Genomic DNA, 26,117 nt, shown 5'->3' on the forward strand with positions numbered 1-26,117 from the left:
GAGGCAGAGTAGGAGTAGGAGTAGGAGTAGGTAGGAGGAGGATACAGCAAGAGGACAGAAGCGACGGGCTAGGCCAACCGTCTACACCGTGAATTGCCCGATCGGGAATGAATAATCTCGCGCATAGGTGGTGCCCGACGCGAAGCATTTGGACATGTGACTAAGGGTGAGTGCATCATCGAGGTGCATCTTCGTGGTGCACTGCTACTCGTATTTCACGGTTAAACACGTGGTCCCGTCCTCCGATGCATCTTTCGAACGGTAAGTCTTTTTTCCTTACGTTCGTTCCCTGTCTATTCGTTACACTCTCGGTATCGCATGGTGCCATGAAACGGCGAAACTGTTAATGTTCGCACGATATTTAGCAATCGGTTCGTATATTTTATCGCTATACGTTCTCACGGTTATAATAATCACCTTTTCCGTAAGCGCGAGTTACCAGCTGTTCATTTTGGAAAATAACTCGCAACAGTATCTATCTGTCAAAATCTGTTTGATGTTTTATCGTTTTCTCTATGAACATCTTATATACCGCCAACTTCTAAACTAACTATCAAGCATTTTTACGATTCGTTGTAAAATTCCTATCGATGTCAGATTTTCGGGTGCGGTACTTCTTACACTTACCTCCGTATCCGCCGTTTTTCTCAATGAACTTCTTTAATTAGTTCCTCAGTTATAGTTAAAGATCATTTAGTAGTAAATATATCTGTGTACAATAGGATGCTTTTCTCAAAATATTGCAATTAACGTTATCGTTATCTTTCACGTGTAAACTTTGAAGTTAAAAGCTACTATCCGATATCTATCCGAACCTGTCGCTTAATTTCAAATAATTCAATGTTTCTATATCGATAACATTGGTATGGATTTCGAAGTAGGTAACTACCGTACCGGAATGCTTTTCTATTAATTTTAATACGATACGTTTTAACGAAATAATACAATACATATTAATATATATGTATGATGTACCTGATGCTTTGTAATTAGTGTTGCAATACAATAATGTACGGTGTTAATGTCAAGTATACATATACATTCAAACATCTTATTCGATTGTTTAAACTTTTGTTTTGTATTTGCGCTTTACGAACGTATCGGTTTTTCTAATTTGTAACAACATGCTACAAACGTTGAAAAGTCTGTTACTATAAAAATAACGAATCGAGTCGTTAATTAAAAATTTAAACGAAAAAGTTTATCGTATTGAGACATAAGTCTACAGATATCTGTATATACATGTATATTATAACACTTTTACATGGAGAAGATTTCAAGAAAATTTCAAGAAAATACAACAATACATAAATTATATGTATATTTATATTTATTAAATACAAACAGCGTATAGTCGCGATAGAGATAAGTTAGTTTACTTAAATTGTTCATGATCGAAGATTTTGAGCGTAAGACTTTGACAGTTTAAGGGAAGTTGTTTAAGACAAGGAAATTTTAAATACCGAAAGATTTATCATCATCGAGGACAAGCTTGGGTGATTAACTGTTACAAAATGCTATAACAGGTATAGTTGTAACGACTACGATGGAAGTAGCAATTTTGTGGCGAATATTTTGCACTTATTGAAACACTGTATAGTATTACGCGGGAAAAACTTAATACATACATAAGTACGTACTTGTACATATGTAAATAAGTCCAATGTTTTCCGAATTCGTGGTTTTGAAAAAAATAGATACTGTTGAAAATTATAGTACGAATTACAGCAAAGAAGTTTGAAGAGTAAATTAGTTTGTACGATTTTGGTCTGATCGTTGCAACTTTATAATAAGTCGAGTGCATATGTAAAGATTATATTCGCTTATGATATGTAAAAGGAGTTACGTACACGATGTTATAAAGTTTTCCTATTTTCTTCGAGAAAATTATATCGCGTAGTCTCTAACGTGTATCGTAATTTCCGAATGTTAAACTTTGAACGATTATACGATATGTACGATATGTACGATATGTAAAATACCAGTTTTATATCTGTGCTTTTACTCGTCGGATGATTTCAGTACGAAATGTTGAGGTTACCATGGCAAGCATTATACGTATGTACATACATATGAGAGGGGTGAATTGGGAAGTGGGCGTGAAGGTTGATTCATGCTGGTACGGTGTTCTATACTACCTCTTTAGCTATATTTCGATAATAAGAACCGATAGCATCAGTACCGCATTACAGCCGGATTTAGTATCATATTCGTAAAGAAAGCTCGATTCGACTAAGGTCGATTGTTTCGTTCCATTAAGCATATTATTATGTAAAAATTCTATCTATTTTTAGCATTATGAGTATACATATACATATGCGTATATACGTTTATCGTGTGTATGTACTGTGTATGTATCGTGTGAATATAATTTATATTATTTTACTTAAACCTTACCGTATCTCTCTCGCGAAAAGAAGTATATCCTTAAACATTTACGAATGATATTTATACGAGTAGCTATACACAGTTATTTGTAGCTATTTGTAGTTCTGTCAATAACGAAAGAAAGTAGTCGATTATATCGATAGGCTATCTATGTACACTAGAAAAACGAGCAGAAAAAAGAGAAAGACGATAATCTCATTTTGCGTTTAGCGTTAGTAGAACGTTTTTAGTTCTTTGGTAACGCAACTTTGATATACACATTTTTCAACTGCAGTATCTACCTATGTACGTACGTATATCGTTGCCTCTCTATTTTAATCTAATTGATCCAACATACGATTACGGTTATTAAACATAAATAACGAATTATTCGTTTATAACTAATAATCGCAAATTAACGATTAAACATGATATTAAACAGCGACAAAGAACGTTATTTGAAGTAGTGATGTACTTTGAAGCGCCGATGCATTTCGATCGAAACTAAATGTTCAAAATCATATATTACGTTAGTTACAGCGTTATATGGAAATAATGAGAAATATTACGTTATCATAAAATATATTATTGCTTATCATTACGTCTACGTTACGCGTATCGCTGTAACGTCCATTCGATATCAACGAGATAGAAGATTCTTCCGAAGGTCTGATAAAATTAAGGAAGCGTTTGATCCGTTGTGTGAAGGGTTGTGTTCGAATCCAGCCAGACGGATGATATGTGCCGAACGATTCGCATAGTGTCACCTTCGTAAGTAATTTATTCTCATTTTTCCTCGGAAAAATGATCATAAGTGGCGCAAAGTTTTCTGTCGCTTTCATACAGCGCGTAACTGTTATCGATGCACCACGTTCTGCTGCCGTTAAGTTGGCCATTTGCCTTTTTCCCCCTCAAGACCAACAACTTTTGATACTTTTGACTGTACAGCGGTAAAAGCCCCATCTCGCCTGCATTCTGAATTCGATCGGGAGTATAACGATATTTGTCACGCTCTTGATCAAGAATATATAAAAAAAAAAAGCATTTACATTTTCTCTGTCGAAGCCGAGTGTTCTGGCAGCTGAAGCGTCTGTTGGTGTCAGTGAAACGATCTCGTCTCGATAACGGGTTAAAAAACGGTCTATCCAGCCTTTTCCTGCCATGCTATTCCGAAAAGGATGCTCGATACTATTTCTAACGTTCGCTAGTTGATAGATGGTTAGTTGGATATGTTTAGTGGACGTTCCAAAGAATTTTGACTTCGTCTTCAAGATACGTATAATTAACCAATTGGGTTTCGAGGCCATTTTCTAAAATTGTTTTTTACGCTGATTTTGTGCAAGCTACGTTCTCAGATGCGACGCGTTGACCGTGGCACGTTAAATACTTTTGCCGCTTTAGAGTACATACATTTTTTTAATTTCACAGTTTTAATAGCTTGTACCCTTTTTCTTGCTCGGAATAATTTTAAACCTTTGTTTTCTTTACTCAGTTTCGTTCGTGAGATTCGAAGAAACGATCAAACTTCATTTTATTATTTAGCGATCAATTTTTAAATGTGGTAGTAACGTGAGATTGTCTCATATTGCTACCAATCAGGTATCTCATATTTCTATGAATTTGCCATTTCACTTTCTCTCATTATGTATCGCGATCAAAATACAAACATTTCAAATATTCTTCGATGTACGAAAACTATGATTGTCACGATATAACTTAGCTTTATTGTTTTTTTTCAAAATCACAAAATGAATCAAAGTAAATTTCAGTTCAAAAGCGATTAATGTTTGTAGTAGATTTTCGTAACTCTTCCTTTCTTAGTGAAATCTCATCGTTGTTGATAACACGGTAAATGCGATGAAGATTATAGAAAAATATGTTTTCTCACCGCGTATAAAAGTACCGAGTAAAATAAACCGAAAGAAGGATGTAATGTCTCTGATATCGCTTCACTTCGTATGTATTTTTAATTAGAATCCCGATAGTATTTTAAATTTGTAAGTAATTAAACGTATTAGAGAGTCCTCGGACGATCCATAATATTGCCAATATCTTAAAGTTGCCGATAAAAATGTGGCTTGACAATAAATATTGACAATATCGTGTTGACAATGTACGTATATATTGATCTTTTTAGTCGATAACTTTAAATATTGACGATATACGTTGAAGGTTCCCTTGGTTCAGCCTGGTGTAATGAAACAAGAAAAATGTTTGCGAAATAAATACATACATATATGTATCGTGTTATATAATATTATATAATTTAGCAGATGCGTATGATTTTTAACCTGAATATGTCAGAGAAATAAATTTATGCCATACGAATCGTGGCAACGCTTTGTCAGTTACAAAATTGGTCTCGCAAAGTTCTATCTTTTCGTAACGTAATTACCTAAATACAAGTACTCGAGTATGTATGTTGCGTGGATCGCGGCTATTGTTCATCGACGATTCGTAATGTCATCCTAGCCGCTATGTTAGAACGTTTAGTAACAGATATATACGTATATATACGATGATGGATCTATAGCGGTAGAAGTAAGAGAGATCGATACGGATTGAAAAAATCATATCGTTGATAAGAGCAAGGGTAACTAGATATTTAGAAAGCGGATAGCATTACCGATTTCCATGATCTTTAAATATGTCGTGGAAATCGACGTTTTCGACAAGTTTTTCCTATAGCTACACACACCGGACTATCTTAGTTGTCGAGATATTCGCAAATGGCAAAAAATTATCGTTACCATTATGCCTCGGCGCTTTGCAACTAAGATTTTACGCGCAGCGCCGGCCGATCGGCAACCGGTACTACACGCGTACGCCACGAACGCACAGTTGTAGGCAGAGTTCGTTCGCTGTGACGGTGACAGCAATTTTCTCTTATTAACTTTATAAGAAATAACCAGCAACGGCTAAAACCTTCTCGGGGTTGCTCAAGAGAGTGTCCTTGACAACATGCGTCAAGGTCAAAATCTGCACCCTTAAAGTCAACATTTATCGTATTTCCTGTCTTATATGTACCGAGTGTAAAAAAGGTAAGTGTTAAGAGCGATCCTACACCTTCGAATCGACGAAGATTCGCAAAGAAAAGTTTGCGTAAATATAACCTTCATTTTGAGATGCAAGATCAAATTTCTTTTTTATCGTATCGTATAGTATTCATCACGAGGAACGAAGGTTTCGAAGGAACCATGGATCGCAAATGACCGTTTACGGAGGAAAAAAATGTTAAAGTTTTAATAATTCTTACACTTACTTTTTTCCACACCCTGTACATAGTATCGTCCTACTGATTTTCATTGAAGAATTTGCAATTGTAAATAGTTGATATTTAGATTGAAATATAACGTACCGAAGTAGTTCGATGCCATCCTAGCGATCCTACTATTATTTATGTAATAATATCCGCCAAAATCTTAAACGTCTTACAGTTTTGTCACGGAGTGTATTTAATGCAATACGTAAATAGCAACCGTTACAGATCACAAGTCAGATAACTTACAATAAACTACAGACTTAACAGAAACTTACTAGAGACTAAAAATATCTTTCAAAAATCTAATCTTTGCTTCTGGTATTAAATCTTATGGAAATCTACTTGTAATAATATCGAGGGAATAACGAATCGCGAAAGATCAGAAACCAGAGTTCCGGTTTCTAACGTGCGATTGTTTTCATTATTATGCAGTGAAAGTAAATAAAGTTTAGAAACAGTACGGACCTCTGTAACAAGCAATTGACAAGTCAATGATAATACGTGTGCACGTAACTCGTTACTAGGCGAATTCGGTTACTAGGTGAAATTCGTCGGAATCGAACATTAGAACCGAATATTTCAATAGTAATCTATTTTCACTATGTAATTTGGCATGGCGGTTTCACTCTCCCGTTGTAGGGTAGACTCGGAATAGATTCTGGTTTCTAGAACGTCAATTGTATACTAGAAATAAGCAGCTGCACTCAAAATACGCTGGTTTGTGTGAAAATTATGTCAAATGTATCAATGGATCGACAAACGTAAGTAAAAAGTTTCATCTGTTTTGTGCCTGATATATGTTGTCCTTTGATATATGCACGTATTATATATATCGGCCGAATGGGTTCTAGTAAGGTGCTCGAGTTTTCTTACTGATTGTTTATTGTCCTACGGTAGATATTACGTATACAGAGTGACCAACTTTAATCTATAAACGCAGATTACTATGCGTTGTTAAAAAGAATCGTTCGGATAAAGAGTGAATGGTTTTGGAGAGGTCACACACGTATATGTATTTATGTACTGTGTTGACACATTCCGTGCGAAGCGATTCGAACATTAGGAGTTACAGTCGACCGCACGTGTTCTCACCATTAACAATATATATAGGTTTGATCATATTTTTTTACAGAGTCGCGAATAGTATTTGATTATTTAAATTGTGATTTTTACTAAAAAAAATGCGATTTATAAATTGCAATTTTCATAAAATGACGTAATTATACTTTGCATTTTCCCTATGTACTTTTACTTTGCAAATTGAGCATGTTTCGCTGTTTCGTCGAAGGTATTCGTTCGTATCTAATGGCATAATTCATTATTTTTCGGATACGGCATACGTATATAGGCATATATTACAAAGATTTAATTAACATTACAATTAAATGAAGTTTGAAAATATGTGAAAATATCCTTTGTCTTTATTATTGCTTTTAGTATTTGACTCTGTAATATCCAGTCTTTAGTGAGTTGTCGCGTTTGCTTTCTCGCTCAATGAATTTTACGGAGTTTTCTATACGTATCCGACAAGGATTAAACTTTGTGTTTACGTTAACAAAGATATCGTTACCTTCAAAAGGATTGGTAGAAATGATTGTCATTTCAAGTGGATATCTTCAAACTCGGAAAGTATACCGTATACGGTACACATACACTTAAGAAACTTTACAGCCTAAAGCGTTAATCCGAAAATTTCATGTTGATATCTGCAATGGCTTCGGAGAGAACAGTTAGCAACGCTTTATCTATCCCACCCTGTATACATATTGATATCTAACATGGTTATGTAACAATAAGTTAAATAAGCACACATACTCGTATGTTGATACTTTTGGCGAACTGACAGTCGAGATTAAATATGCGGGCCCACGTTAAAATAAAACTCGCAGAAACACAGACGCGTAGCGATGCAAAACAGGTGAAATCTATTAGTTTCCTGTTACACGTATCGCTGTTAAAACTCTTTGTACCTACATCCGGGAACACGGTAGTTGGAAAATATTCAGGTGTCGCGTTATTTAGGTTATCCGAACGTTTATAAAACTTACATAGTACCTACGTTTGGTCTATTCTTTATTCACACTTCGCATAATTGAAGTATGTACATACGTCTATGGTTTGTAAAGTAAACTTTTGTTTTCTGCGCGCTCACGTTATGCGATTTATACCCCTATACTATAACGTAATAGCTTCGATCATCTCGATTAAATCCTATCGAGCATCGATTAATTATTGGTATTACGAATCGAACTGTAATCTATATTTTATGAAACGTACGCATTCGTTAGGTGGCTCTTGTCGCAATAAATGATCGAACAACAACTTTTAAAATAACAAAAATTACGTATTCGATAAAACATTTGTACATTGAGAAGTCTATCTGTCAGTACCGTTAGCTAAATTGCGAATGAGATTGTAGAGCACAATACAACTATATTTCCGTATATTTATCGCGCTAATTTATCATGTAACGCGAATGATAATATGTATGCGAGGCCCATGATGTCGAGTCATTGGATGTGGTACGTAATTGGACGCCTGCTCCAATTGCGAAAGGGTCATTAAGTATATAATCGATATTTTTCGCGATAACTGGGCTATGTCGTTAGAGGCAAAGCTTTCGTCAAAATAATAACGAGTTAAGTAAAAATATACAAACACGTAATTGCTCGTTGCAAAAGAAGCGCGAAAGAAAGAGTAGTTGCCAATAACACTTAAATTCAAGAAATACGATTAAGCTTGCAAACAATCTATACGAAATGAAAACGCTGTAACGTGTACTTGAACTGAATCCTTTTTTTTTTTTAAATTACAAGTTTAAGGTGATACGCAACTTTCAAGGTTATTAGTAGCCACAGTGAAAATAGTCAGCGGAATAAACACGTGTCTACGATACAATAGGTAGTAAAATCAATATCTTTCGGAAGAGTTAACATTTTTTTGCAAGCTTCTTTTTGTAGCATTTTTATAGCAGGTAAGTCGCGTTATAATCTTTTTATACCGTATTTATTGTTAGGACAGTTGATTAGAATATGATTGGAAGCTTTGACGATAAGGTAGTAGCGTGCCCAGTCCAGTTTTTGTGGTCGATCCTTACTAGTATCAGTGAAACTTGATCATGTTTCTTCGCACGATAACATACGTATAATCATTTTTATTGCGTTTTTATGTCAAACGTATTTCTTGGAAACAAAAATATTACGCAATAGAAGTACGAAAATTTACCCAGAGACGCGCAAGTAAGTACATATACCTATACATTTTACATGGCGTACATATAGGTATATTATACATATTTCTAGCAGCTTCGACGAATTACCGAATATTGGTTACATAGTCGTCTACTTATACGTACATCGATAGCAACACATATATATTTGACTGATTTATTATTAAATCATTTAGAGCGATTTCGTTCGATAAGCATTAGTGACTAAACACAATGAAATCGTAGAACCGGAGAATACTTTATGGGCATGACATTAATTTCATATATTTGATAAATGTATAATTTAATAAATGCCGTTTAACACGCCTTATTTTGGTACATTCAGATATCAAAAGCCTATGAATCATGTTCGTGTTAATCGAATCATATTCGTCTAATATATAAGAAATATCTATCATGTTTTTATAAAGTGTTTGAAAGTAAAGACTATCGTTATCTTAAATCACAGAAATAAGTCAGTTCCATCGTACGAATTTACCAAAACGGTTTGCCTATCTTTCGACAACTTCTCTATAGTTCATTAGTGAACATGAATTGTTCATTTCGCGTTTCCATAAAAAGAAGTAAACGTACGATCTTGTAAATAGAATCAAGCGTAAAAGTGAAATTTCGAGCAACAAAGGATCCTGACAGAGCAAAAGAGATTCATCTTGCGATTACAGTAAGCAACTTGATATTACTTTCAATAATGATCAATTTATTCGAAGAAGATGATTTTCTTTAACCTTCGCAGTGACATGTCATTTTTTAAAGGATATTTGAAATTCCGTAATTCAAACATTCAAAACAAAAAGCGTACATATTTGATCACTTTGAAGTCACTTACATGCATATTCATACTTCGTTGAAATAAAATTGTTTGAATATCATTTAAAATCAAAAGTACAGCATATCGGTGACAAATAATATCAAATTTTTGATCTTTTATATCGCAAAGAAACTATTTGCTTTTATGTTTGTAATATAGTCGTTAAACGGAAATCATGCATCAAAAGGAACATGTATAAATTTATAGTATTCTGTGATATTAAATTTTGCATGCTACTTTTACGTAACCTAATTTATTAGACGTATTAATGCATTATATTTATTTACATCAAAATTTTATACATATACATATACATATGTATGTATATGCACACGTTGAAAATCGTTTGAAGCGATGGCAAGGAACTGAATTGTTAGAAATGTTGTTGTTGTTGTTCCGTAAAGCTTATAAATTATGCGATGATTTAAGAAAAAATATCTAAGTAATTCGGAAAAAGGTAAATTTCTGCCCCCTTCGACAAAGATATTTAAATCAATATTTGAATGCATTCTACATATGTATGTAAAAGAAAAGAACCGTAAGTAAATATTACACATCTCCTTTAGGTTCGTTTTGTTAGTCTTGCAATTACTAGCGATAACATACTGATAATCGTGGCGTGTTACTAATGGCCATCGATGATATACAAGTGGCCTATGGTAGAAAATGTGTTTTCGATGTCATTCTCGTTGAATAGTATTCAGTCATAAATGTTATAGCGATTTAAAATTACATAGTGTAACTCGGGTAAACATGTTCTCATCCGTATCTATATTGTATGAAATTAAAGTCCTTAGAATTGTTCGTTTTTAAATTATATATAGTATATTAGATGCTCAATTAATAGAAAATGTCTGAGGCAGTTGGACATTTTCACTCAAGTTAGAGCTAGATTGTACGTTTTCTCGATTGCAGATTCGATGAAAAGGAGATTAATAACAGATAAGCTGCAGATAAAGGGATGAAAAAATCGATAGTTGTATCTCAGATTTGTAGAGATAGATACAAATTAAATGTGACATCGACAGGTGTACGTGACGTATCGATCGCATTCGCCGCATATAATCCGTGACAAAACGATGGCGCGTGTTCCAGTATACCTTTAAACCCAATATAACGAAATTGTAACTCTTTTTATTTCTGTTAACTTTGGAAGAACGTTGAACTGTCGGTCGAAAATATAAGAATCAGCCGTTACCACTGTGACAAAATGATCGAAATATATAATTTTAGAATCGTAGAATTTGAAGTTAAATTTTCCAACTATTCAGGGCAAGTATTGGCATGTATTGTATTACTATAATACATTTTGTATTTAATTTTCAATTTCAAACAGCGCTAATAAATCTTAGAAAGTGAAATACAAATGACTACATGACTGTGTAAGCAAATTTTGGGTATTTATGTAAATTGATACAGTATATGTTCCCAATTGCATATGTTTTACATATTTGGCAATTGTATAATATAATTTAAATGTCGCAAAGAAAGTAAATACATATGTAAAAACCAGCAAATATTAAATATTTCAAATAATTATATTCCTTGATCTCACCTTATTTTCTTAATTAATCGGTTCGTCTAAATTTCTCCTGTAATTTATGCAACTTTGGTTAACAACTGGTAAGTTGTCGATTATTTAAGCTGGCGATTAATATGAAACACCTTGTGTACGCATTTTTCATTATGTAGCCTACAAATGTCGCATCGTTTACTCGGCGATTATTCAGTACGTGCTAGAACCGACTGTGTGCTTAGTGTTTAAGCTCGGACGTTTGCTATGTCCTAAATGTTGAACTAGTCTTCTGAAACCGGTTCACTTCCTTAAATAACATACTTAGCGTAGACGATTGTTACGAAGGTAAATATTTCCAGCTATATATACATAGCAATACATATATACGTAAATAACTATTGTAACTATTTCGCTATTAAGTTAATTTCGTGATTTGTCGCTTAATACTTAAACGCAGCATCGCGTTATTTTATGCACTTCGATGCGTACAAAATTCTATATATATTATAAATACGCAGATACGAATTGCGCGTGATTGTTCGGCTGGAATTGCACATAAAAGTGGCCATAAACGCGTCGTAGTAACGTACTGAGATAATTCTTGAAATGTACATAGCATGCTACCCAAGTATGTTTTTCAGAAAGCTGACAGTTTTCTTTTGCGTTACGACCACTTTTGCGATCCTTTACTCCGAGATTGCTACAAAGAACTCGAAACGAAGGAAAACGCTGTGAAAAGGCAACTAAGAGCAAGAGCGAAGAAGGTAGAAATGCGCCAGTAAGATGATTATATTATGCATAATGTTTTCGAAATAAACGATGTAATACAATATAAGTTATAAATTATAATAATATCTACAGAAATGTCGAAAGAAATTATTTCACGGTTAGATCGTTATACCGCTTGTGTATCGAATCTCTATTTTTATTGTATCGTCTAAAATTTAAACGCATACGCGACATAATCCATCCTTTCATACGGTGAACCTTGCGAGGGCGTAGACCCTGTTCGTGTGTTATTCTTCTCACTGGTTCGTGTGAAATCTTTACTCGACAAGCTATTATTTGCAAACACAGGAATCGATACGTTTATGTACAAACGATAACTTTGCTCTTCCTTACGCTAATGGACACGAGGATAGTCTAGCGAGGAACTGGCGTAACAATCGTGAATCGTTGAACTCTTTGGAAATCACAACGATCTGGAACTTCTCCTCGACGCTGCGATCTTCCATCGATATACCTTTGCTCTACGCAAATTGAACATGATTTTCTACGATGAATTTGCTTTAAATAACTTTAATACTTTATGCGGTATTGAATGGAAAATAATAGATTTAAGTTAATATAATTCTTTAAATTTACTATCCGCGTTATATCGAGAAAAAATTAAAAGATCGTAATAAATTTCTGCACGCCATGTCGAAACGTTAACAGAGTTATGAGATGGTTGGTCTCGATGCTCTCCACTGTTTGAATAAAATCGAATTTTCGTTCTTCTCTCGTTATTACCTTCTTCCACTCTATTTGCTCTCTAAGGCTGTAAATTAAGCGGAAGAGTGTAATCGCAAGACTTACCGTGCAATCCAAAGGTTGTCTACCGCGCTTTTTGCATCATTTAGGTCATTCCTTTGAGCCCATTTAATTACATTTATAACTTTTAGCACCTGTCGTATAAATTTAATTCTATATTATCAAATTTCTTCAGTTTTAAAAAATGATACTACTACTACTACTGAAAAATAAATTACGCGTTTATGGTAAACTTATTAAGCATTTTTTTTAATCGAGGAGAAATCATAATATAAATATACATAACGACACGTCTCGTGTCAGTGTCGAGTGCTAATTGCTTCTCGACTATTTGGTTTCTCGGCTGTTTTTCGGCACAAGACTGGTGTCAAAGATCGAGATTATTCGACCGAAATTTAACTCATCTTCTTTTACTTACCCGACCTCTCGATCGGCTTTCGTCTTTCTGTAGCATCGAGTTATCCTAATTGTAAGCTGTGTATCGTAGCTGTGTTTTGACAGCCACGAGACGAGACCTTCCAAACTGAATGTGTATCGTTACTTGACGACTTTCATTTTTGACGATTTTCATCTTTGCGCGTTTGCAGCGATAGCTGTAAAACATTGATTTTAAGATTTTAAGCCGTACAGATAAGTAGATAATTTTGTAAGATATACATGTACTGCGTGTCTTTCAATGTCACTGAACTTTCGTTTGGGTCGGAGATTTACATGAAATTGTTTGTACTGGAGGTTCTAAGTTAATTACGAAGCAACGTGTGAAATGAAAATCATGTTACTTCGAACGGTGCTTGATGTTGTCGCGAAGTTGTTAAGCACATTGTATTAACGAGTCAAATGTATCGATTGCTCTCGCAACGAATATACATATGCGTTTCGCGTTCTACGCTCGAGTGTAGTCGCGTGTCTCTTACTTCTTCTTAAAGTATTGTCTTTTGCTTCGTGTTAATTTTGTGGATCGTTTAATTTTGTCTATACATAATTTTCTTAAGAAATGACGAACTGAATCGAGTAACGTATTAAAAAATATACTATTCCATTGAAAAAGCAAATTCGATCGTCTGCATAAAATAACGAATAACGGGAAAAATACTTTTGGAACCGCCCAACATTTTCCGCTAGAGATAACATTATCGATGTAAATCCAAATGATAATATCGGATACACCACCTTGCATGTATGTGATCAACCGTAGATCAGATAAGAAATAATGCGAAAAGTACTGTTTATACTCTTTTACGTTCTCTTTTAGGCGATATTTTTCGGATGACAACGTATATACGTATATATACGTGGTACGTAGTAGCCGTATTCAGTGGTAATCGTATTCGGCAGTAGCTAACGCATACTTGGTTATCGCGAGAATATTTTACGTTACTATCGATCTAATCTATAATTCTGCATACCTAATACTCTTTCATAGTTCAGTGGACGATATTGGTAAGAAAAAATGCAGCGATCGCGTCGGACTTCTTTTTATTTTCTCGTTACTGTTTCGCGATCTTGCAAATATTCTCGCGGCTATTTAACGAGAGTGTTTTGTCGAATTAAATTAACATGCTAACAATGGCAATAGTCGCGATCGAACACTTTACGCGTAACGCGTGTTTCGCCGTTACACATAGAATTCTGATTTCTATATACGGAGTGTTAAAGCAGAAGAGGCGGTGTTTGCGAACTGTGATCTTAGCCATCGAGAGAACGAAGAAAATTCGTATATTATATACGTACCTACGGAAGTGTCGTTCGATATTTATCTTTCAAGTTGTGATCTATTTACTTTTACAATTACGCTATAGACGGACTACCAGCTGTCGTAGATCAATGAATCGGACGAAGATCATTCACGTTTCACGTTTTCCCATAGAATTTCGACTGCTATGCATATTTAATATCCGTCGTTTGTCTCACGCCAGTCTGAACAAGAAGCGTGAGTGAAATAGAGAAAAAAAACTTATCGGCTACGTCTTTTTTCGATCTACTCAGTCAGCAATGTATTTCTAGAGTAAAATTAAATTCTGTTTAACCGGAAAAATAATGTTTCACCGTCTTGATCGAGCGTTACAAATATCGCTCGTTTCTTTTCACACTCTGTACACGTATGTATTACAGGGTACGATGTGAGACGATTTCAAAAGTTTATACGTATAATGCGAATCATAAAATCAACGATATTCGATACGTGGTATTTCCATTTCAATGCAAAACTGCAAATCATAAATCGATATAATCGTAATCTTATCGTCGTTATCGATTACATCAAAGTCTTCGAGAGGCCCTATCGAAATTCAAACTAATCGTTCCGTTTATATTCGGCATATTTTACTTCTTCTCGAACGTTGTTCCATGTTTATCAGAAAGATCGTAAGAAACAGAAACGAAAGCACGAACGTAATATAGTTTTCTCAAACATTGAATACATCTCTATCTCATCTTGTAACCCATTTCATCCATGCCCCGTAAACTCTCCGTTATTCCGATTTACGTGTCTTCCGACAGTACCTAACAACGGTCTATCTTGACCTATCTACCATCATTCTCTTCCTAACCTTTCCGAATCCTTAAAACGCTTGACATTTTACCCGCCAATAGGTTGCTATTACCGAAAGTTAATCCGCGTTGATCTTTGTACTCACCCGGTGCCACGAATAAAATCACGGCTTTTCTGTCCGAGTAATCCACGTTTAGTACACAAACGTAACGATCAGGCAATGCTAAATGCACATACTAAATACGCAAGTATAAAGGAGAAGAAGAAAGAGAAACGACGTATATCTTTGCGACTAAATATTTTTATATAGGCGTAACGTATCGCAAATAACCATATATGTATGTACGTATCTATGTACAAATATTTACTACTTTAAGCATAATTGGTTGCATTAATATCGGTATTCTTTCCGTCAGTTTACAACAGCCACCTTAACCAACTTACGGTCAAAAAATGAAAAAATCCAAAGATAAAGAGCTCGTCATGTAACAAAGTATGCAAGTATATAAGCGTTAGTAATATATATCGGCTTTCGAAAATCGATTCGACTCTCTCTGTGTCGCCGTGTAAAATAATTCACCGTTTAATGTCATCAAGTTCCACGATATATCTATATATTCTTTCAACTTAATTTCATTTCTATACCATTGCGACACCAAAGTTACAAAGTTGCGTTTTCCGCAATAAAATCTTTGAAAATTGTAAACTTATCTTTGATAATATCGATGTAAATCTGTGGTTCGGTGTAAGAAGGGCCAATGTCACATTTTCACAGAAACGAATTAAACTCTACAACTGAGTTTGTAAAGAACCGTATAATCTATACAAAAATGACAATTTTAAATTCAATCTAGAAGTGACTATAAGTGCCATTAGTATATATTAGTATATAATGACAGTATATGTGTACGTAGCTATTATTCATTATCCGTATCTAATATATTTAGTATTTAATTAGTATATAATTATATTATCCATAATCTTTGTAATCAAAATATGTGTATAATGCAAAACAGTAAATAGGTTTTCCGGATACTTTTCAATGGTAGCGTATATCTGTAACAGCTCCTTTATTATTACGTTATTAATACGTACGAACGTATTGGACGTATCGCCATTTCGTCAGAATTAAGCTTTATACTTTATGTTCTACATTTTTCATTTTCCTTTTCAGTAGCTGAATGGACACCGTTCGGGCAAGACACAGCGTATGGATAGATAATTTTTGACAAAGAGGAAACGTGCGGCATGAGTCTGCCGCGTCCTTCCCTGAAGGGATACTTTTTCTACGTGCTATTCTTCTCCGGTTTGCTGCTAGTTATCCTGAATCTACTACAGGACGAAATATGGCATCGTATGCGACCTCATCCTGGACAATCTCAACCGGTTCGAGTTTCCGATACCAAGGTAATAAAATTAAGCTTCCTAAATATCGTGCGTCTTAACGTTTAAGATTTAATTCGGAAAAATATTCGTTCGCGTATCCATAATCTCTATTTTACGCTATAGGCAAATTTTTATTCAACACGGGTGTTGGTATACGCTGTGACCAACATCTACTTATACGTGTAATACTATATTATGCTATCAGATTTACGAAAAGTCGCTAGAATTCTATTAATTAAATAGAGATAAAATTTCTCACTGCCTGTACGTACATACGAAATATCGATTTTCAATATTTCCTCTAAATCGAACTGTGCCAACTATCCAGAAGAGGCGACAGATATTTCAGTTTTATGTTCCTCGAGGTAAATTTTTTCCAAAGACACGATTTAATTATCGATGATTCTTTTTTATATAAACAACAGCGCTGCAGGTGTTTTGAATAAAACGATTCGAGTATCACGTGTGTTGCGGTTTTTGATTTACATTTTACTCTAATTATAACTTTGCGTGAAATTGAAAATTAATAACAATGAGATGTCGCTTGTTAGATTGGTTTTATCGGTAATACATACCGCGTATGTAGAAGTTCAAGCTAGCGGTAAATCAAAAAACCAGTTATTTTATTATTTACTGAATTTAAATTATTTTGCGTATCTGTATCAATTAACGAGTAATACATATACAAGTTTCAATTTTTACAAAAAAGAAATACAAACTCTAGGAGATTCAGTCTGTTAAATATATATATATGTGTATCGGAGAAGGAAAGACAGCGGGATTTCCCGTCCGGAATGTTGGGACAAACCCCAATACACTAGTCCAGACTAATAAAATATCTTGCTTTTGTAATCTCGCGACTTGATCCGCAATAAGGGGTAAGGGATGCCGATCCGGGACCGTATTTTCATTTAGTTCTCGAAAATCTACCAATCATCTATCTGAACCATCTTTCGTCTTCGCGAGTAACATAGGGCTCGCGAACGGCGAGTTACTAGGCCTTATGATAGTTGGCTCTAATAAATTCGCTTATTCTCTCACGTACTCTTCTGCGCTCTTCCTCGCGAAGTCCTTTAGGACTTCTTTGTACGGCGATGTTAGGATCGCTCAATTGTAGTTTTAACTGGCCTGTATTTACGCGAGTACGTAGGAAACCCACATCGAGTGAGTCTTCGAATTTTCGAAAAGAAAGATTAATCGACTTTTATCACTACCCCGCACGCCATTGTCACTTCATTAACATCGATCTCGTCTTCGACGATTTTATTACAGGCATTAATTATTTGTCTTACACATAGCGAGGCTATTTTGTGTAATACTACGTCAAAACCTTGACTTGTAATTTCACGATCAATCGCGATATCGTATTTTAAAATAACTATCAGTGAGGACATGACGACTTTATTTCTAATGCAAAACCACTAACGCCCGCGACGGGCAAGAGTTCAGATGTACCAATATTTCTCATTCCTCGCATTACGACTATATCGATCGTTCTTTTGCCAGAAAATCTCAAGACTACGGATTCTGTAATCAGTGAACACTTGGCTCCCAAAAATCGGGGTAAAATGGAAACGACTCACCCGGATGACTTGATCCACCAGTTGATGCTTCCACTATGTGGAAATCGATTCGACGCTCGTTATTGAAATTATATTCAGGGCACTGCTTTCTGAGGATTTTTCTCCATAATCGAATTGACAGCTGCGCATCATGCGGCGGAATCGGTCGTAAGCTCTTGCAGTGTTATGACCGGCGCTGATCCCACTTTTGATGTCGGAGGCAGGTTGGCAGTTTGGAGCGTTCGGTGAACCTTCGCCGTCTTTATGAACTTTACCGTCGCGAATGTAGCCAATATTTATCAGTACGAATGCGGACGCTACAAGAGGCTATGAGGAATGGTAATAGGATGGTCGAGATGGTGGTGACAACGAAGTCAGGTTCGATAACGAATCCACGGTCCACAGGAGGACTCGTATCAACGTGCTACTCGATTCGGGTAACTTCCCGATGACTCAATCGGCAATTCGTCCAACGACTCACTAACTAACTGACTAACTCTAACTCTCACTCTAACTCCGTCAATCCAAAAGAGGCTGCCCTTATATACTCCTGTCCCCGCTTCTCGGGTTAATCTTTGTTTTAAGGAGAGCCATATAATCATTTCATACCTCTGTCAGGTACATGTCCCTACCGTGACCGTGGCTACGTCCGTCCGTGACCTGCCATGTCACTTCGAGCCCAAACCCATCGTCATAAAGTCAGATTGAAACATTAAGACTATTTCTTATTTTTATTACTTAAGGGCGGCTATAGTAAAAGTCTGGACTAGTGTATTGGGGTTTGTCCCAACATTCCGGACGGGAAATCCCGCTGTCTTTCCTTCTCCGACATATGTATAGTAGTTAAATAAATATTTTGTTGCTGTAGACACATGGAAGTTCTTAAAGGCGATAGTATTAACGAATAGAGGAGGAAAAATTATTACACGCTGAAATGTTGAAAACGTTAAAAATGTTTAAATATCGGATTTCGATCGCAGATCAAGCAAAATTGGCCTGCAAAATTGAAGAAACCGACAATGCATGTTTCGCAGACTCGAGAAAAAATGGAGAAAAAGCTTCTATCCGAGGTATAGTTGTTAAATTGCATTGTCGATAGATGACTGTAACACGGTGTATGCGTGAAACATAACCGAGACAACCTTCCTATCGATGTGTATCGAAACGTACCAATTAAACATCGTCATGAAATAATCGAACAACTTTTTATACGGTAATTAAGTAAACGTAATTTTGAAGTATTAACTAATGTTAAACAACCGGAGACGTTTCAAGGGAAATGATTACATAGATATTCCTATTATTATTATTATCGTATAGGAAATCGTAGTTAAATCTCGTGTACAAGAATTCTCGAAAGTGAAACGCTTGAGAAGTATCAAATACCGAACGCTATTTTTTTAGTTTTGATAAAGCAATACGACAAGTCGTGTCTAATCTGTGTATAAGAGATCAAGCCACGTACGATTTCCATGTTTTCCAAAATGAAAAGACCGTCTTGAAAATTAACCGACCGTCTTGCGAAGCAAAAAAATAAACATAGCAAAATCGGAATAAATTTGAAGCTTCGTTATTTTTATTTCTTATTGCAAGTTATAAAATCGGAGGTACGTATTATCTCACTCTTTATTGCTTTCATAGATAAGCTTAGTTACCCCGATTGTATCATTGTATTTCTCAATTTAATAAACATATTTCGAACGCTACTAAGATAATCGTTTAAATGATTTATTATGGTTGTCTCTGTGGTTTCTAAGATACTTGCAGCTAATACCCAACTAGTTACGTTAGCTTCATGTAGACTGCTTCGTTCCGTGTGACTTGCGATACACGTACGTACGTACATATGTACATACATACATACATACATACATACATATATAGCATAATACCGCATACGAGCAATTAGATTAGTTTTTACTATTGACGATTAAAGCGTGATCCGATAGAATTAGCATGCAGGTGCAACTTTCAGAGCTATGTAAAACGCACAATCGCTAACACTTAGGAGTAGGTACAGCTACAATCGTTGTACTTCATAATAGTTACAAATAATATAATACGCGTGATTACACGGAAAGTTGCTTTTACGCTTATCGTTGGTATAAAATTATGACAAATATACGTTAATATGAGTAATTTACGTATTTATAAATGTATGTAAACATCATTTATAAGCAGTAATATTATGTAAAATACTTAGGTACGAGTATACCGAAAATAACTGATAAATACAATCTTTTAATGGGATTTAATATTTTGATATTTCACATGAAGTTTTATCCAATTTATCCATCGAACAAATATCATTTTTATGTCGTCGGTGATTTGTTTTAATGTAGATCGGTGAGACGCAAACCATGTAAATTTCTACAATTTCGATGATTTCGTAAGTATATAAATAAATCGCAAGTTTTTTTAATTTACCTTTATTCGTTCGCGCCGAAGTTCATAGTGACCGTATCAAGTACAAATAAAAATGAAAATTTTACTAAAACGTACATGTATATGTATATATTACGTTAAATATTTATTTATTTTCTTAAAGAGTGATGGATTTTCTTAAGCGATGTTCAATTTATGTATCTATAGCGGAGTGCTGAGAATTATCGCGTCTATCATCCTATCGTAACAAATACTTGTAGTTTCTGAAGAAAAGTCCAGTAGGTGATGAAATTTTCCAGTACGTACTACACATATTCAATTTTTACATTCTGTAACTTATCTTTTCTGATAACGCTAAGAATCGGTTTACCTCGAGAAATTAGGAATCTTCGATTTTTCGATTTAATCGAATAAAAGCGAAGCTCTATCTCACGTGCACTTGCAAAAACAATTGTGCCATAGAATGTAACAAATTTCGTTAATTTCGAAAATATTTTACCGCTTTTTAACGCGTTATATCCAACGCAATCTGATTAAATATAGCGAAGCAGTCGTAACACCATAATTTTTAGGCGACGCCAGAGTGTTGAGAAAACATGAATCTTCGATATCATCGCAAACATCATATCGATTTACACGATCCAGCGATAAATCTTTTTAATCGTATTATACTTTTTTCATCGAGATAGAGATAGCGAGAGAATAGTTTTACGCGATAGAATGTATTTAAAACGACGATCATTTATGCAGAAATAACGTTATGATCTTGGAACGCGAATATTCAAATGTTTCGAACGAAATAGTTTTATGTAGTGAGAGAGGAAACTGAAGAAATCGTTTAAAAACGAAACATTTTGTTTACGTATAAGGTACAATTTCAATTACCGTTGACAAACAAATTCAACAGCATCTTACAAATTAACCTTAGTGCAGAGAGATTAGATGCTATTATGCCTGTGCTTAACGAACAGTAGCCGTGTTTAGGAATTATAAATGGATTGTGCGAACGACGAAATCGTAGCACGTAATTGTAATGGAAGATGTGCAACTGTGTGGTTCTTCTGTTAAAAAGGTATCCAACCTAACCGGCACGACGATTTTAACACGCAACAGTCTAGAATTGATGGATCCATCGAAAAGACCTTGGTATATGAAAGGAGGGACCAGGAGGCCTTATCCTGCCATAAAATCGCATCGTACTGGCCGCAGATTGGCGCGTTTGTGGCCCGACGAAGACGCTTACGACGATCGTGTTACCAATCAAGTAAGCTTCAATCAATTTGCAGCAACGATATCTGTATTTGACCGCATCGACGACAATTTAATAATCGGAATTTGTAATTTAGAAACAGCGGTTGCCACGATTCACTTTTGTAGAATCGGCGTGATATAAGTTTAACTTTTACCCCGTAGACGTGAATTTTTCGTAACACGATACCATAGGTATTTTATATGTTTTACGTTTGTTCGTCGAAAATTTTATAATCATCTTGATTTAGGACGTTCGAGGAGGCTACGCGATCTTTCCCAGATTTCTCGAAAGAGCGTTACCAATGGAGAGACGCGTAAGACACGAAAGATCCACGTTTACGTATCAATTTTGACTCGAACAGAAACGTTGGTACGAAAACGTTTTATTCTGCCTTGAACTTAGTTTTTGTTGCAGCGCTACTCCTTTCCCGGTTAATCCTATCATCTACGCCGATCTACAGGACATCCTGTACATATATTTTTAGCACGGTACAACGGTTGATCGATAATAGCCGTTATAAATATAAGTTTACCATAATTTATCAAATTTGATATTCGATAATCGATATTATTCGAACGGTGATAAAAGTAATCGAGTAATCGGATTCGATATTAAATATTTGCTAGTCGAAACAAGAATTTATCGTAGCGCGTCGTCTTTTTCCTTGGAACAAGAAGCTGCACTGTAATTTGCAGTTTGAAACGAATTGCCTATTTACGACTTTGTCGTATAGCAGTCTACAGCGTACTTTACTAAACGAAAATAGGAACATTGTGTTCCACCTTCTCTTTCAAATCGCGCATGGCCATGTAGTAGCGGTACATACTTTGTCTTTCACCCTTTCTTCTACGCCTGCGGCACAGTGCAGTCTATTATACGAGTATATAGGGCAGCGTTCTAAAAAAGGCATTGTACACAATTATGAATTTTACACGATTACGATTCTTTTTCTCTGTTACTATTATTTTTATTAATGTATTTCTATCGCGCTGCTGTCCATCGTCTTTTTAACGTATCTCGTCCGGAAAAGCATACGTAATACCTGCGCGAGATAACTTTTTCGTTTATTATACGTTTCCTAAATATCTTTCTCTCTCGTTTCAACTAATTTTATCCAATACGGTTTATCGAAACTATTCGTACCATTTCATTCCACGTGCAATTAGTATATACGTATTTTGTTCTTTAATTAGCTGTTTTCTTTTATGAACAGTACACGTAGTTATATTTAAAATACTTGCTCTCTCTCTCTCTCTCTCTCTCGTGTTCTGTGATGCGTAATGTAATTAACTATTTTTGAAATTAATTATTTGCAGTTGATGTATGTACCGACTGATTATAATAAAACTGGTGTCGATCGTCCATTGAAAAAGATAATGGTTCCACATGGTATGCCCGAGGCAAAAGTCGGTCCCGACATATTTCTTCAGCATCGATGTCCAGTAAATACTTGTATCATCGTCAGAGATAACGCCGAAGATGCTGATTTAATCTTATTTAAAGACTACATAACGCACGTGGGAAGAAGATCTGCGAGTCAGGTACGAAATTCAAATTTTGTCGTATCTTTACTAAAAGTGATATGTAAAGTAACAACAACGAGCAAAGTAACGTACGGAGAGATGGTCGTTTCTATAATTTAGCGTAATCAACGTTTATATCGTGTAATAGCTAGATCGTAGGTTTTTATGCTTTTATGCGAGATTTAAAGGTATAGAAAAGTTCACGGAAAGCATATAATATGCAAATATATGTATATTACGTACATAATATGTACATACATATAGTATAGAGTATTTAGATTCCAAGGTAGAGCGTTGGTTACGATATATGTGTAACGAGTAAAATAAGTTTTTATTCAAGTTCTCTTTCTTTACTTATGTTTAAAACCATATGAATTAAAAAGAAAGAAAAAACTTCTTTCCATCTACGGTCTCGTGTTCTTTCGTTACATATCGTATTATCGTTCGTATCGTCATATTTCTTATTTTAAGAAATTCGTTTCTTCAGCTTTTTAGGAGAAATCAAAACGCTTTGTAGGTTTACTCACCTACGTGTATTCGATGGTCGATTAATCGATTAAACGCTATTGCTCGCGATCGCGAAACGTTTAAATTTGGTAATGCGTTTTACGCGAATCACGAAAAAACCATGTCATACGGAATTTAATTATACACGTCGAATGAGACTAATACGATTTTCAGCAGGTGTGGATGCTGTATTTTTTAGAGTGCCCTTATCACACGCAGAGCGTGAAGAACGCTGTCATCAATTGGACGGCAACTTATCGTCGTGACAGCGACATAGTCGCGCCCTATGAAAGATGGCAATATTACGACTCTAGTGTCACGCAAATACCGCAGACTTTTAATTACGCAGCCAACAAGACTAAAAAGGTAACAACGTCCTTATCTTATTTATTTCACAGTCGTTCGTTGATTATATTTACTAGATGCTTGAAACAGTTTCTCAAAAGATCATGGAAAATAATCAAACTTTTGATTAAATCGTATATCTTTTTGACATTGAAATCGTTTTATTTTAAACGCGCCGGGTCAAGTTGTTTCTTACGAAAGTTTCAAGAAATAATAATATCTTATTTTAAAAAACGGCATACCGTTGAAATATACGACGTAAAACGTTACATTACGTTACGATTATCGCTGTAACCATTGTTTTCGTCCTTTTGAATATCCCACGAGTGAAATTCGATAGAACGATAAATCGAATAAGAAGAAAGATATTTCTAGAAAGTTTAATATTCAAAGTATATCGATAATGTTGCTTCAGGTAGCATGGTTCGTTTCTAATTGTCATCCACGAAATCAGCGTATGCATTACGCGAAAGAGCTTTCGAAATACATCCAAGTGGACATCTATGGAACCTGTGGCTCCTTGCGATGCCCACGTTCGCAATCTCAAGCGTGCTTCGATATGCTCGACGAAGACTACAAATTTTATCTAGCTTTCGAGAATTCCAACTGCAAGGATTATATTACGGAAAAGTTCTTCGTCAATGGTCTCGGGTATGATACATTTTAATTTACGCTTGTACTCGCGGTCGATGTTACGCGAATTACAAATACACGAATTTTAACGTAAGGCGCCATTTTTTACGAAATACATACGTACGCAAAGGTATACGCGAGGTTTAGAGTGCCACTTAAAAAATTTCGTTGGGTTGTTGCCATAATTGTTAGAGTGTGCTTCACGCTCGGTTGTTACCTTACTTACCCACCCTTATTTAGCGCACTTTGATGTATGTAGAGGTTCTCAAGATTCCCTCCTGCCCTACTATGTTCGAGTGTTATCTTCACCGAGATTTTGGAATAAAACCGAGAATAACAAGTTACTCTTGCCAGAACCTAATGCTTTCTTGCAATGTTTTATACGAAGTACATACATACGTATACGATAGGTACATGTTACTGTCAATTAGGTTTGTATCGTTGATACGTTGTTGTTCGCGTTATTATATCGTAGATGTTTCGACGTTGGCGATTTATCGCGATACATACTACTTTCTAGAATAATCGGTATAGAACTTTTAATCAAATGGAAAACCCTTTTGGTCTATTTGCGTCAAAGAACCTACACCGTTTCCATAAAGCAAATGCCATGCAATTGTAAATTGTAAATTGTAAATTGTAAATTGTAAATTGTAAATTGTAAATTGTAAATTGTAAATTGTAATTGTAAAATTTCGACCAATTTTGCCACGTTATTGAAATAAATTTCTGTTTTTGATTCAGACACAACGTTCTGCCGATCGTAATGGGTGCGCATCCAACGGATTACGCTCGCAGCGCTCCTTACCGCTCGTACATTCACGTGGATGAGTTTGAGTCACCGAAAGAGCTTGCCGAGTATCTTCATCGTTTGGACCGAGACGACGAATTGTACAATTCGTACTTTCGTTGGAAAGGTACCGGCGAGTTTATCAACACGTACTTTTGGTGCCGTGTTTGCGCCATGTTGCACGACGACCGGCCGCCAAAATTTTACAAGGACGTGAACGAATGGTGGAGAGGCGATGGAATATGCACGACGACTTCGTGGCGCGAACACGATTCGGTTCGTGCAGGAAACTTGAAAAACACTTGAAACGTTCTTCGCAAAGTTCCGTTGATATACGTGAAAGGACGCGGTGCGTCTGAACGTCTATACGCGAGAATCGACTGGATTTACAAAGGCCACGTGGAAAGTTTTATCGCTAAGAAGCGGTATGTTCGAGAACGATTCGTTCTGTCACTTATCCTTGATCGTGTAACGAATTTGTTGCGGTTGCGATTGCGGTTGCGATGCTCAAAAAAAAAAAAAAAAAAA

The 26,117-nt window shown here is 35.4% G+C and overlaps 1 protein-coding gene across 7 annotated transcripts; it reads left to right on the top strand.

Annotated features, from left to right (window-relative positions):
* On the top strand, positions 1 to 26,117 carry LOC117235687 (glycoprotein 3-alpha-L-fucosyltransferase A). 7 transcript variants are annotated; one of them, XM_033497952.1, is made up of 8 exons: positions 1 to 261; positions 16,384 to 16,613; positions 19,135 to 19,224; positions 21,612 to 21,803; positions 23,108 to 23,332; positions 23,996 to 24,187; positions 24,582 to 24,817; positions 25,544 to 26,013. In XM_033497952.1, exons 2-8 carry the CDS (start codon positions 16,455 to 16,457, stop codon positions 25,893 to 25,895), a joined length of 1,446 nt encoding a protein of 481 aa, XP_033353843.1. In that variant the 5' UTR covers positions 1 to 261; positions 16,384 to 16,454; the 3' UTR covers positions 25,896 to 26,013. The 7 variants fall into 7 exon arrangements, with proteins under 7 accessions (XP_033353843.1, XP_033353844.1, XP_033353842.1 ...); XM_033497953.1 differs by having other exon boundaries at positions 1 to 166; positions 16,381 to 16,613; XM_033497951.1 differs by having other exon boundaries at positions 2 to 261; positions 16,381 to 16,613; positions 25,544 to 26,117.

This window comes from Bombus vosnesenskii, unplaced genomic scaffold (genome assembly GCF_011952255.1).
Source record: "Bombus vosnesenskii isolate JDL3184/JDL3185 unplaced genomic scaffold, Bvos_JDL3184-5_v1.1 scf7180000013319, whole genome shotgun sequence".
Taxonomy (NCBI): Eukaryota; Metazoa; Arthropoda; class Insecta; order Hymenoptera; family Apidae; genus Bombus; species Bombus vosnesenskii.

Bases quoted from the DNA above. Each gene is read 5' to 3' on its own strand.
- LOC117235687 (XM_033497952.1), top strand. From the start codon at position 16,455: ATGAGTCTGCCGCGTCCTTCCCTGAAGGGATACTTTTTCTACGTGCTA. The intron at 19,225-21,611 runs GTATAGTTGTTA...TCTGTTAAAAAG, and splicing joins AGAAAAAGCTTCTATCCGAG to GTATCCAACCTAACCGGCAC. The intron at 23,333-23,995 runs GTACGAAATTCA...TACGATTTTCAG, and splicing joins GAAGAAGATCTGCGAGTCAG to CAGGTGTGGATGCTGTATTT.